The sequence below is a fragment of the Camarhynchus parvulus genome, chromosome 6, assembly GCF_901933205.1.
Source record: "Camarhynchus parvulus chromosome 6, STF_HiC, whole genome shotgun sequence".
In the NCBI taxonomy this organism is placed as follows: domain Eukaryota; kingdom Metazoa; phylum Chordata; class Aves; order Passeriformes; family Thraupidae; genus Camarhynchus; species Camarhynchus parvulus.
The window spans coordinates 28,213,770-28,227,894 of record NC_044576.1 but is presented as its reverse complement, the minus strand read 5'-3'; the positions used below and the strand labels follow the sequence as shown (position 1 = coordinate 28,227,894).

General features: G+C 37.1%; 1 protein-coding gene across 2 annotated transcripts in view; it reads right to left on the bottom strand.

The window, feature by feature from the left end:
- The window catches only part of ATRNL1 (attractin like 1), a 425,510-nt gene that overhangs the window by 37,180 nt on the left and 374,205 nt on the right, over nucleotides 1–14,125 (bottom strand). For both annotated transcript variants that reach the window (XM_030950737.1, XM_030950739.1), the window contains exon 28: nucleotides 12,571–12,685. In XM_030950737.1, coding sequence (XP_030806597.1) covers nucleotides 12,571–12,685 — 115 coding nt within the window. The remainder of the gene's footprint in view (nucleotides 1–12,570; nucleotides 12,686–14,125) is intronic.

Here is a 14,125-nt window from a genome sequence, read left to right as displayed (position 1 = left end):
GGGATCTGGAAATTAATGAATAGTATTATGCACTAAACCAAACTATGAACTATTGCTTGGAGTTTTTTCTATTACACTTACAGCAATGAATCTGAGAGTAACTCAAACATTGTTCATTTATTCCCATAACATCCTCACAAAGTGGCATTCCCATTTTACAGAGAGCATAAAGACAATGTATCCACAAACACACAGGGATCTGGTTAGCAGCGCAAGGGCTAAAATCTACTCTGGGTGCAAATTCCAGCAGATGCAAGCCCCCAAAAGAATTTTCTCACTTTTTGATACGATTAACTACAATCAGCCATCTAAAACTTCCACCTCCAGTCAGTGAAACCGTTTCACTACAGAATAAATTCTGCTGAATTTACTCAAATTCCACTGTTGTGTGAATTTGAGCCTAAGGAAGCAGATACAGCTGCAAACACTCAGGAACAGGAAGGGTTGTGGGGGAATGGACAGTTTTGTGCCTGGAATAGTGCCCTGAATGGTGCTCCCAGGGACAAGTCTGAAAGCCTTGAAGTGCAGTTATGGTTTCATGCTGCTACATCACTGTCAGAGGGCCAGGATAAGGAAGGTTACCCTTTGATCACTGCAATCCAACTATTCTGCCTTCCAGGGTTTGCCCTGTGGCAGGGCACCAGATATTCTATGTCCCACTTATAGTCAGATGCACTCAAAAGAAGCTGAGGACACTGAGTACTTGATAGAAGACACTTCAGACTGTGTATCACTGGATCGTGAATTATAAGTAATAAATACAGATATATAAATAGTACAAATGAAGATAGATAGCTGCACTGTCATTCTAAACTTTCCTTCATCATTTAATGTTGAGTCACTCCCAACCCTAAATATAGTTTGCCATTGTCATTTTCTTTTTAATTTTTCCCTTACACCCTAGCATGTTTTGAGCACTCAAGACAACCTTCTTGAAATTAAAGACAAAGTGACAAGAGTCTTTTGTAGCCACAGCTCAGATCCATACTTCCTGCTTAGGAATTTGGAGGATTCACTTAATACTAATGTTTTTCAGACCCAAACATTTTAGAAACAGTAGGTTTATAAAGAGGGATTCTTTAGAAGTGATTCACATACAGGTACTAATTTAAAATGTCCCTCTTTTGGATGGATTATTTTGCCTGTCCTTTTCCCATATTAACAAGCTATCAGTCATTTTCAAGCTCATTTTCTCCAGTATGAAAAATATATGCAGTTTAGTGTGTGACTCACTTGCCAAGTCCAATAACATTCACAGAAGCCTAATTTCATCTCATGTTATATTTTACTTATTTTCATGTTTTAAATAGATTTAATTGATCCTTGGATTTTTAGTTCGGAATTATTTTTAAATAATTCTTTTCAACAGCCTGGTTTTATTTTACGAACCTGCTAATTTTGTATGCCCAAACTTATTCCTTCTCATTGTTTCTGCAGCACTTCATATTTACTGTATTTTTAAGAAAGAGCAGAAGAAAAATCAACTTCCAACCTTTGTGTTGTTGTTGTTATCATTATTATTTTTTAACCTAAGGAATTGCAGATGGATATGAGAGAAACCCACCCATCTAGTGCTAGTATAGAGTAGTGCATCCTGCAGAAACTTTTTAAGCCATGATTCACCAGGCTGTACAAGTTCTGACAGCCCTGCTAGGCTCCAAATCATTCCCTAAGCAGCATTTGGTGGTTTCCACACTGTTCCCCATTTCATGTCCCACAAAGACTTAGTCATGTGGATGCACCATTTAGCTGGTGCTGCGTGTGGGCACAGTGCCATTCTGAGATGCCAAAGGATGGTGCAGGGAGATGCAGAACTCAGCCCTGGGCTTGCACTGACCTGCATCTGCTGGGTCTCTACAGGACAGGAGCTGACACATGGATCTCCCTGGAATATATTCCCTATACCTCTCAGTGCCAAAATTATGAAGCAGAACTATGCAAGGAATACAAATAAGAGAAGCTGAGAATTTATCACAGTAAGAGATTTTGTCACAACCAGCATCAACCCTTCTCTCACAATCGTGACCTAATTAACACAAAGCCAGGGCTCTCAGCTACCTGTGGCTGCTCTGAGTTAACATCTTTGCTGGGTTCAGACCAGTTCCTTCAAAAGGACATTTCCACTGATTTCACTGTGACAGAGCAGTTCATCCACAAACAAAAGGAATGTGGGCAATAATTGAGTTCACTGTTGCAAACTCATGGGACTACAGGGACTAAAGTATCCCTTTAAGATGTATAGTATCCCTAAAGTATTCCTTTAAGATGTATATCCTCATTTTGCCATTCAGTTTTATTGACAGAAAGATCTGAACTTTAAACCTTATTTCTTTTTGTTCGTACTTACAACAGTAATTGAATACATAGAGCACAAGAGGAGTTCATTCCCCATCCCTGATCTTAAAAATGTTTCATACTTACTAATAATATCAGTTCATTTGTGCCCTTAAGCTCTAAAGCCTTCTACAATAGTTGTGCAATATTGATTGAAAGGGGTTAGATCAAATTATTCCAGAAAGTGAGCAGCTCCAAACTTTTAAGAGCTACTTTTGAGTAAGAACCGTCCCTATCATGCTTTTAAACTGCTAACAACAGAAAGCCCTGACATTCTTCTGTCAACATTTTCCTGAACCACAAATTGCTCATGCATTAGAAATTCACTTGAAATGGCATAAAAAGGCTGTGAAGTAAATGTATTCCTGAAGCCTGGGTCTGCAAGCCAGTGTAATTTCAGAAAACACCATACAGGCTGTAAAGACAGCAGATGCAAGGACTGAATTTAACTACATATGATAACTCAATTTATTTTCTCTGTAGTCTAGTAACTCAATAAGTCTTTAGCAGCTTTGTAAATAAACAGATGGATGCCATCAAACGCCAAAGAATGATAAATCTGATTGGTCTCTGTATAATTTTGGACAGCTTTATCCCAAAAATAGGCAGTAGAAGCATCTTACTCCAAGAGCATGATAAAATAAACATGGGAAGGTAGATTATGGGCAATTGCTTTGTCCCAGTAATGAATGAAACTTTCCATGATGCCAGGACTAAGAATCAGGAGAGATCTCAATGCAATTATTTTTAGTTCAAGATTGATTTCTGTGGATTAAAGAAAAAAAAAAAATCTGCTTTTCCAGGGATTCAATGTTAGAGTAAGGAGAAATAGGTGATGGGACCCCTGCTGAAAGATTTAATTCATATTCAACTTTAACTTTGAAAGGTTTATGGTTCTAATTTAGCAGTAAGCCATCTGCTGCACATAGTATGTGTTAACTGAATATAAAACCAGACCACCAATTTCATATAGGAAGGACACTTATCATCCAGTGCACCACTTGTACAGGGATTTGTTCGTTTTCCCTAATTTTGCACCTCTAACTAGACATCTGTTGAATTCTCAAAGTTTAAGAGCACAAAATTGAAAAAGGGACTCTATTGTTGAGGTGTACATTCACATGGGCTCTACTGCTGCCCATTTTCCATGTAAGAAACACTGTGGTTTTGTGCCAGGAGAACAGGATGCTGCTTTACAGCATTATCTGATCATCGATGTTTCCACTTGTGTAAAATATTAAAATATTTTTTTCCCATGAGATTTCCATTAAAAACTACTTAAGTCTTGTATAACATCTCTCAGCAAAATTCTGAAGTGAGAACTTCCCATGTTTGTTAATTGCCTTTATAAATTTTTCCCTTTTCCTTTCCTTTGTCGACATCTGTATCACTCATATCAAAAGCAGAAAAGCACACTATGATTTCTTTCAACCAGGGAAAGCTTAGCCTTGCAAAGGGCCTAAGGCTCTGCCTGGGAGACAAATCAAATTTGAAGACCTAAGTTTACAGCTTTTTAAATTCAGAAAGCCTATGAAGATGGCTACAAAAGCATCAAGTAGGCTGTTGTTTGCAGGCAAAGACATGAAAGAGCCAAATAAGAATTGTCAAAAGTCAAGATGAGTTACACCTTGCAGAGGTTTAGTGAAACAAACATCCAAGGACTTTCACTGCATGTAACTGAGAGACCAAAACAGGACAGAGTCATTACATAGAAAAAATGAAGAGAGATCAGGTATTTTCTAGATGATGTCCCAGGAGTGAATTTGAAGGTTTTCAAGGAGGGGGATAATGTTTATCAAAGAGGGTACCATCAATATGGATAATGGAATGAGGATATGGAAACAGATGAAACAGAAGTTTTATGAAATGACATTAGGGTAATCAGAACACTAATTCTGTAAGAATACCAGAAAACAAAGGCTGGTAACGGGGAAATTTAATAATCTGTCATGTCAGATGCATACAAATTGAGAACAGTAACTGCTGTTTCTTTCAAACTAAATATTGTCTAGATTCAAGGAAAAATATATTCAGTTATTTACTGATCTATTAATAAGACTGTATGAGGTACTTTGCCAGAAGAAATAATTAAAGGCAGGTAAATGGAAATCAAGTCAAAATGCAACAACATTTCATCAAAGATTGTGCCAGAATTCCCTGATATTTTTCTACAATAAGTTAGATGATTTTCTGGGAAAGAGTATGCAGAATATTTTCTAGATTTCTGACGTCTTATAATGTGAAAATTTATCAACCGATAAATTATCAAAAAAGAAAATAAAGGAATTATGGAGAGTGAATAATGGCATGAAGGAGAGAAAACAAAGAATAGTTTTGAAGAGAAAGAAGGCTGATGAAGGTGTAACATGGAAACAAGAGTCATATTTTTACTGTTAATTTTTGTTTTCATTAAAGAGCTAGGCATTAATGTAATTAAATTCAATCATGGAAAACACCACTATGTATCATCAATACAGAGAAGGCTTAGAATATAATCCAGAAAGAGATGCACGACCCCAAGAACTTGAGGAATATACATGTACTCAGACTGAACAAGAAAATTCAAAGCCACGTATTTTGGGGAAAAAAAGAAACTTATACTCTAAGAGTTTACAGTTCAAGGAAGAAAGTAAGTTGGCTGCAGAAATATCAAGTTGGAAAGGGGGAAAATGTTTTTAAAAAGTAAATGTTAAAAGGAATAGAGTAACAAAATGTTAATGCCACTGGGCAATGCCAGATGGGCCTTCACATGGCACTTTGAGTACAAACCTGGTCATGCAAGGTAAAAAGAGATGAACTGAGGCTAAAACTAGGACAAAGCACTACAAAGGTGTTCAGAAGACTGAAGAGCAGGTTTAGAGCAGACCTCATTTACCTTGGCAAAATGAAGGTGGAAACAGATCTGATTGCTGTGTTAAAACACTGTGGGTGATGGATGAAAATAGCAGAGCCCCAAGTACTGCAGCTGATGGTGAGCAGGCAGGTATGGCTGAGGATGGTGTTTCTTTCCAGGTTAGAGCCTTTGATCAGAAGGTTTGGATCCTAGTGCATCTCTTTGTGGCCAGAAGCTTTGCATCATGAGTATTCATCATTGCTTCTCCATTCCCATGACAATAGGAGAGAGGAAACCACTAAATTGTCACCTGGATGCAACCTGACAACAGCTCAGACAACCTTCCCATACAGGGGAAGAGATGGACATGGCTGCACTTACACTTCACAGTGTTCAGAATTTTACACCCTCTTCAGACATCCTTTGAATTCCCTTTATCTGACTAAAACTGCAAAAACCCCAAAAGAAAAAAGTATTTCTAACACTCTGAAGAAACAGTGACAGTTTTGGATTGAAAAATGAATAACTAGTTGTCAAAGAAATGTTCACAGTACTTAACAGTTTTTATTAATATGTCTCATTTTATTGAGTCCCTCTAGGGCAGCAAATCCAGTGATAAAGTTGTAAAACAACCATCTCCACCTCCTCTATTCTCCTGGTCTCTTTTTTTTCTTATCTTTTTACCTTTTTCAGCTGATGGCTCCACAGCATGCAGGTTTTACTGCCCAATCAATAAGTTACTTTTGCCAAGATGTGTGGAAGACACATTGCTAGCATTATACTGCATGTTCTTCATATTAAAATGTTTATGTCCTTTCCAAGTATATTCTTCAGAATTTAAAGGAATCAAGTTTGTATGGCTAGAATGATGTAAAAGCTAATTCATTACAGAATCACCTAAAATTCTGTAAAAGAGCAGACAAAATCAATACCTCATTCTTCATCACTTACACAGCTTTCTGTGCTAGGAACCTCTGTACTTTTCAAGCAAACTTTATCCTGCACGTTGCAGAAGTAACTGCTCTGGGTTTGGGCTGGAGTAGGGGTGGTGGTGGCTAGCAGGTCTTATGATCTCCTTTGTTTTTGCTATTGCCATCAATATTTTTTAAGTAATCATCAGCACCATCTGCCACTTACCACTGTGTTCTTTTCACAGTGTCAATACTATAAACACAGTCTGCTCCCTCATTTGATGCAGCGCAGAAGGATGGAATTAGGCAGAAAATAGTCACTCCAAAAATACGCCTTACTGCTCAAAAAGGAAGCAACTCCTTCAGTAAAATGATCTTGGGAAGAGATGATTTTAGTTTACATCAAGTCTTAGAGCTATTTCTCCAGCTAACTGAAAAGAACCCCAGATTTTACAGTCTCTCAGTGTCAGTAAGTTGAAGATACTGCTTAACATACTAATTAGGAGTTTAGTTCTAGTCATTAAAACTCTTACAAAGACTATTTTGATTTTCTCCCACATTGTTAATGTTTTCTATTTTTTTTACTTTGAGCATTTAACTGGCATCATGTTGGTAACTAATATGGAATATCCCTCAACAAATTACCAAAATTACATTTCTATACAAAATGCTCTAGGTATGCCTTAGATTATCTAAGAGAAAGATTAAATCCAGTCTGCACACAATCTAAAGAGTAAAAGGAAACTCAAATATTTCTGTTCCCCACTGAGTCTTTTATAATATTTCAGCTTATCTGTAGAGCTTCTGATCAAATGAACATGACTGTGCAACTTTGCATAATAAATAAAATGTCTGACTCACCCCTGTATTTTAACACAGGTTCTAGACATCTGCACCAATTTTTGTGTAATACATAGTTTCACTCATTCCCAGGTGCATGCTGGGGCTTCAGAGGAAATAAGAGAACTGGGATTTTTTTTTGTTTTGATATTTCATTATTTGAAAAATCTTGCTATTCATGATGGGTGGAGGTGTCTCTTCTAAAGGTGCTGTATAGTTACTTTTGCCCATGTTTTTATGTTTTCTCTGTCGACATGCCACTTTATCCTACCTGAACAGTACTGTTAGATTACAAATATAAAATGTACTTTGGTGAATCAGTGTCCATAAAACAGCAAATAATGAAAGTAAGCCAATTTCTGTCTCCAAAACTACAAAGGAGAGACAACATTCAATCTAGAGAAGTGGACTGCTATGGAACAAACATCAGGATGATGCACAGAAATAAGTTTGCTTAAATAAAAAGCAGCACCTTACTTTGTAGGACCAGATAAGCCAGCTGGGAAAAAGAGAATGCAGAAGTATGTTTGTTCTGATCTAGACATCTATCACTTTTCAGAGTTCCTTTTTCCTTTTGCAATATCAATTTTAGGTTTCTTTTCCAAATGTTTAGGAACCTAAATAATAGGCTGTGAATATCTTCCTGTTTCTATGTCTCCCTCACTTCTCTTCTCCCTCCTCTCAATGCTCACAGTTTTTCTTCACTAAAGCAGAGATCCAACCCTCCTCCGTGCGTCTTAATGACAGTGTATTTTCTGCTACATCTTTTACTTATATTTTTCTACAGGAAAATCTATACTCATCCTTGCAGCACTACTGACTTTATTGGGTTATTTTGCAAGTATGAAAGGACTGTGCAAAGGAATGTGTTTTTAGGAGGTAGAAATTCATGAGACACACATGCCCCAGTGTATGTCTGCAACCAGTTCTGCATACTGAGATAGGTACACATATGAAGCCATTCTACAAATGAAAAGCCATAAGCTACAGTTTTGTTTCCAAGGGTCAGAAAAATTGAGCAATATAATTAAATATAATACTCTATAAAAACTATTAGTTAATTCATATTTATGTTAATGTGCCTCTTATGATATGCATTAGGTTTTCTGTATTTTAATCAGAGAAAATTATAAATACAATCAGGAAAGCCTTGTTACTGTTTTCAACCAGAGCTAATTGTCTTGTAGAACACTTAATGAGTCATTATTCATTATGATGGTGAGGACAGGGAAGGCAGATGGCATGGTAGTTTTATTGATTCTGTGATCCTACTGTAGCTTGCTGATTAAGTAGGATTGAACACCACAGTTAGTGGGGCCAGAATTACACAAAATTCTGTTTGGAGTCAAGGATATCAGACAGGAACTTTCAGACATCACTGTTTGGAGGCCTGCCATCCTAATTTGTACTTGTAACAACGGAATATTGCACACAGTCTTCCATTTCAGCTTCCATTCAATTTCCAAGTGTTATTTTATGGGTTAAGTTAGATTCACCTCATCCTGTCACAGCCATGGAGGTGTTAAAGATCTACTAAGGTTTAATAGAGAGACTCATCTGTGCACATCTGCAGAGACCATTCAGCTCACTGCCTCAATAGGGAATTTCCTCTACTGGGTGCTCTATCACTTTTACCCTCTTGGTAGATAGGCAACTGCTGCTGTGTGAAAGTCAAATAACCTGAAAATAATTCAGAAATTACACCCCTCGATTCTGAATTATTTTGAAATGGTTTAATATTCTCATTTCTCTTCGTGCTTTACAGCACAAAGTGGCCTTATCCCAGAATGATGCAAGCATTGTTTTATAAACTTATTGTACAATAACTCAATACCTCAAAGCATGGGATTTAGTTGGCTTTAGTAGTAATGATGTCATGGTCACAGTTCTTTTAACAGAATTTATCACATTACCAAGCTATTCTTTCTGTATTGCCCAATATATCACCAGAGCTGTATGAAGACCTTGAAGGAGTTATTTTTGGGCCTTCCACTGGTGATAATTCATAGGCACCTTTTTCTGCATTAAGGTATATATTACTCTCTTTTTTTCTGGTCTAACTTGTTTTGCTCAATCCCCTTTACAATGTATAATTTAGCTCTTTCTAGACAACTAAAGCAGGTGCTCTCATTATTAGATCTGCTTTGATATTAAGAAGAGTTTAAGCTATTTAAATCATGGGGTCAGACACTACAGCAATAAAAGATGACCTCAAGCTTCCAGTGCATCATAAAACTTGTAAGTCGCATATGAACTACACTGATGCGTTTGTACTGATAGACATATGAACCCTACACACAATTGCTATTTTTTGGACCCTCTAATTTTGTTCTGATTACACAGGTACAGTGCAGTGAATGAGATCATTGAAGAATGAAGAAAGCACATGCTCTATCAGTCAATCCAAACTGAGAAATTTAACTTAATGTTTTGCATCAATCATTCTAATTTATACTTTGTCTCTGATTTCTTTCATTTAAAAACAATTATATCAGTTATCTCAGAGAAGTATAATTGAATTGTTAGCTTACACCCAAAAGAAAAATGTAAGGTCTGCTGTGAAACACCTAACCTACCATGATGGCAATGTTTTGTGACTTTCCAGATTTTCAGGATATTTAATTCTAAAAATAGCTGGGTCATTGAAAAAATCCCTTTTTAGAACACAAATGACAATGACTAGTGTTTATTTTCTTTTGCAATAAATTCATTTTTATCAATATTTTGACTGAATCTACATGATCAGTCTGTATAAAATCTATTTTAAATCACAGATTAATTTTAACTGTTTAACTTATAGAATTAGGCCTGAGTGCTGAACAATGTTGTTGAAAGTCTGCGAAGCTTTATTTTCTGCAGGAAGCAGAGAGCACACAGACCTGCACTGGGACATATGGTCTCTCCTAGAGAAGTTTTTTGCCTCGCATAGCCTTTGGCCAAAGCCCACCATCTGCAGCTTCAACTTTCCTTCCAGCTGCTGGTAAAGGTGAAGTATAGAACATATGCTGCATAAAGAGTAACCTTTACATTAGGGTTTAGTTTACTCGTTGATTTGTTGGTGGTTTTTTGTTTTTGTTTTTTTTGAACATTCAGAGACATTTTTCAACAAAATATTTGTTAATGTGAAACTCAGAAAACTCAAATTCAGATACCTTAGAAAATTATGTATACAACTAAGAGCTCCAGTGGGGGATAGATTAGTTATTTATGTAAAGAATTTGCTTCCTCAGTTTTGGAGAAAATGCAGGACAATAAAAATACAGGTATTCCCTTCTTATGTTTGGGATGTGTGCATAGAAGGAACAAATGCCACGCTCTCCCAATGTGAACTGGGAATGAGCATCCTTGAGGTATGATTTAAACAAAGGTGCTTGACACACTGTCAGTTCTACCCTAGAACGATCCCAACGAGCTGGAAAATGGCTATGTGCAAGTAATAGAGGATTCTAATATTGCTTGGCAAGACAGAATTACTGAACACACGACTTCCACCTCAATATCATTGGTTTCGTCTAACTTAGGTCATAAGGGAAGCCAACTGCATAGAGAACGTGTGTGCTGCCCAAAGTTTCCACATCATTTCCAAAAACTTGGCAGTGCTCACAGCATCTGCTCCCAGGCAGCCCAGGGTGCTGCAGGACAGGAATGGAGTGAGCAGAGCTACAGCTATGCCAGCAAATTTGCACGACAGCTCCTGCCCAGTTACAGAGAGCAACCCATGAGCACCAAAACTCACCAAGCACAAGAAAAAATGTATATAGCCATGTAATCTAATACACTCTACTGGTTGAACCAGTATGGCTGAACACTTCAAGCATTTCTATTTGCTTTTGACCCTGAACAAAGTGAAAGTTATAGGAGTAAATAATTTACCTATTTTGAAACACTAAGTGGCTGACAGGTACCATAACAGCACATGGAAGAATAGCATTCCAAATATATGCCAACAAAGCTGGTGGAAGGTAAAGCAATGAGAAAACAGAACATAACAGGAGGATAAAATATGTTTTAAAAAGAGGTGCATTCTTTCACAGCTTGAGAAACGTGCAGAACGAGACAACTGGTGTGTTGCTGAACCCAAGTCCTGTTTCTAAACACCCATACCTTCCATGCTTTACACACAGCAAAGATCAGCAATTACTTTTCAAAGACTCCTTTCTATGGTAAATAGAAGCTGATTATGAAAAAACTAAATGAATACATTTTTACTGCCAAGATGCACATCATAGGTAAATTTGAAAACAACAAAAATAGTCCCTCCAAAAACATTTGAAGCTTCAATTTCAACAATTACTTTTAATTTCCTTTCATAATGTTTTTTTCTTGTTGCAAGACTATAAACACCTTCATTTCTTTTTCATTTCCTTGAAACATGAACAGGGAATAAGCTAAACATCCTTACACTCTCATTGCTCTCTTCAGAGCACTTACATTTATATATTTCTTCCAGGAAATGGATTTGACAAAGCATCAGTAACACTTTTATTTTCATAGCACTTCCAAAAATGATATTCCAAGCCATAAACAGCATTTTAAGAACTAAGTCCTCATCTCAGAACTCAGAAGGAAAAAAATTTAACACCCCTCACCCTCAAAAAATGAACTAAAACTCCCAAATAAATAACAGATAGTGATCAGGCCAAAGAAGAACACCCAGCTAAGCTTATTTCCAACATAAGTCAACTGAGTTTGCCCTCATCATTACTCAATACTTTTTAATCTCTTAAATGGATTTTTGAAGGTTAAAAGGATATCTTTTCTGGCTCCTAATGATAAAAGTTAGCCTGAAAGCATATTTTCTGGTTTATTCCTGCATTTTGGGCACATACCATGCAGTCTACTATTTCTTACAAAGGTGTTCATCTTGGCTCCAGCTGCAGTGAAGTCTGAATGAGCAAACTGGTCACATGTGCAATGTCACATTACTGGCCACACTTTCTTGTCATGGCTCTTTTGTGTCACATCATTGTAGGCAGTTATTCAAAGGATTTTAAAGGTGCAGGTAGGTACCTCCTGTTTGGGAAGTATTTTATGAGAATGTTTTTGTGCAATGACCTAGCAGAGAAGGTAGGTCACCACAAGAAGTGCTTCCAGATAATGCAAGTGCTACTTTAGAATGAGCTGGGATCACTTCCAAAGTGAACACCTCCCTACAGAAGCATTCACTCACACAATTCCAGGTTTTATCTGACAGGCATTCTGGGAAATACTAGTATTTTAATTGAGTCCCAGTCAGCAAAATGTTGGGATTTATGGTGTAAACTAGACTGCAGTAAATTTTAGCCTGAAGTGAAAATACTCACTGGTATTCCCTGTACGCCTCATTTACAGCAGCTTGAACTGAAACCATGGAAGTGGCTGCATATGAATATTTTTTCCCCTGAGAGACAACGTTGGAGCATATTGACATGCACAAGTACTGCTTCAGGAAGTCCTAATGAAATCTGGCTGGCTTAATCACTGTGCTTTTTATTTAGACACGACACCAAAATTCCCATGAAAAATGAAGTTGGGGCTAAACTTAACATCAGCTTGACCGAGCAGCTCCTCGCATCCATCTGCTGTGCCATTATTTTGGGTCTGTGAGGGTGATTTTGCCCAGGCAGTGAGTGTAGGAGGAGACAGACACAAGAGCCATCCCAGCAGCCTTACCTGACTGCCCAGGTGGAGGAACTCCTGATGGTCCCCTGGGCAGGCACAAAAACACCGTCAGGACGGCGGCTCGGTTTCCTGAGCACGGCTCGATGGCAATCGGCTTAGGAGCACCCTGGAGAAGGAAAACACCCAGGTTAACCTTTGAGATCTCCATTCCATTTTCACTCGTGCACCTTTAGGGTTGTTTAATGAACAGTTAACAGTGGGAAGATTTTTTTTCCGCTGCATTCAAACAGATTGTCCCTACCCTGTTAATTGACTTAAAAATGGGTGCTGACAGCCCACGCTGCAGATCTAACCAAACAAAAAATAAATCATAATAAGGACAACAAAATTTTACTGAATTTTATAGCTTGCTAAATGTAGGAATATCAAATTAAAGCTTAGGAAACAGCAAAACTTTTTGATATACACACTGGTATCTGAGAATAGCCAACTTCCCCATCTCTATTAAGAAGCATCCATGTGAAAGAATTCTGCTTCAACAGCATCCATCACCTAGTCTGCCTAATGCCAAAACTATAAAATGAGTGCAAATCTATATTACATACCAATAGCTAAAGACAGTCAATCCTTCTTGAGAGCCCCAGACCAGGAATTTTGCCTTCTCTCTGTCTGTCCTGCTAAGGAAATGATTTCTTCAAGGCAGGACCTTCTTGATTCTTTTTGCATATGCAAAAGATAGGTGCAGTGCTACTACATTTATATATGCTTAGAAACTCTCTGAAAATGTTGCCTGTGTGATAATCACCTTGCTTTATCTTCTATAAAGCTATGATAGCAGTGGTGTTGATGGCAGGGGGTTTGTGCTGCTACCAAACTCTCATTAACTATATAGATAATTAAATTTGCAGCTAGCTTTCAACTAAATGGTTGCTACCAAATTGTTCTTGAGTTACCAAGGACAGTAGGAGCTGGAAAAACAAAGCAAAGTAGCCCACAAAGGCACAGAATAATAAGTTTTTAAGATGAAAATGTGCAATGTATCCACATTTCCATGTTCCCAAGCTTTGTGTTCACTCAGAGATAGGCATTTCACTTCTGAGAGCTTAAACATTTAGTCAAGCACTAAAGATATTTCTAAAAACATTAGGTCAAAATCAGCATAAGCATTTCTTTCTTTTTCTGTTTGTAAATTTTCTAAATGTCTGTCATGTTCCAAGGCAAAATATGAGTTCAACATTTGGATTCAAAATTCAAAGCCAGAAAACTTTCTATTTACATAAAAAATGCAATGTATACATAAATGTCAACTTATTCCAGTATTCTAAGAAAAAATGATAGTTTAGTCAAGTTAAATACACTGCAAAGCACTTGATATAAGGAAAACAAAGGCACTTCCATCATGTAAAGCAATAATAATTTTCTATTTTTCTACCTCCAAGTAACCAACATTTATTACTGCTGAGTGAAAAATAGATAAATATACTTTTTTTAAACTTTATGGTTATATTTAAAAGGCATTTTTGTAGATTCTTTTAAAGCTACAGCATTAAAGAACTTGAGTAAACACTGACATCTAATTTAAAAATACCATACCATAGGGAATGAC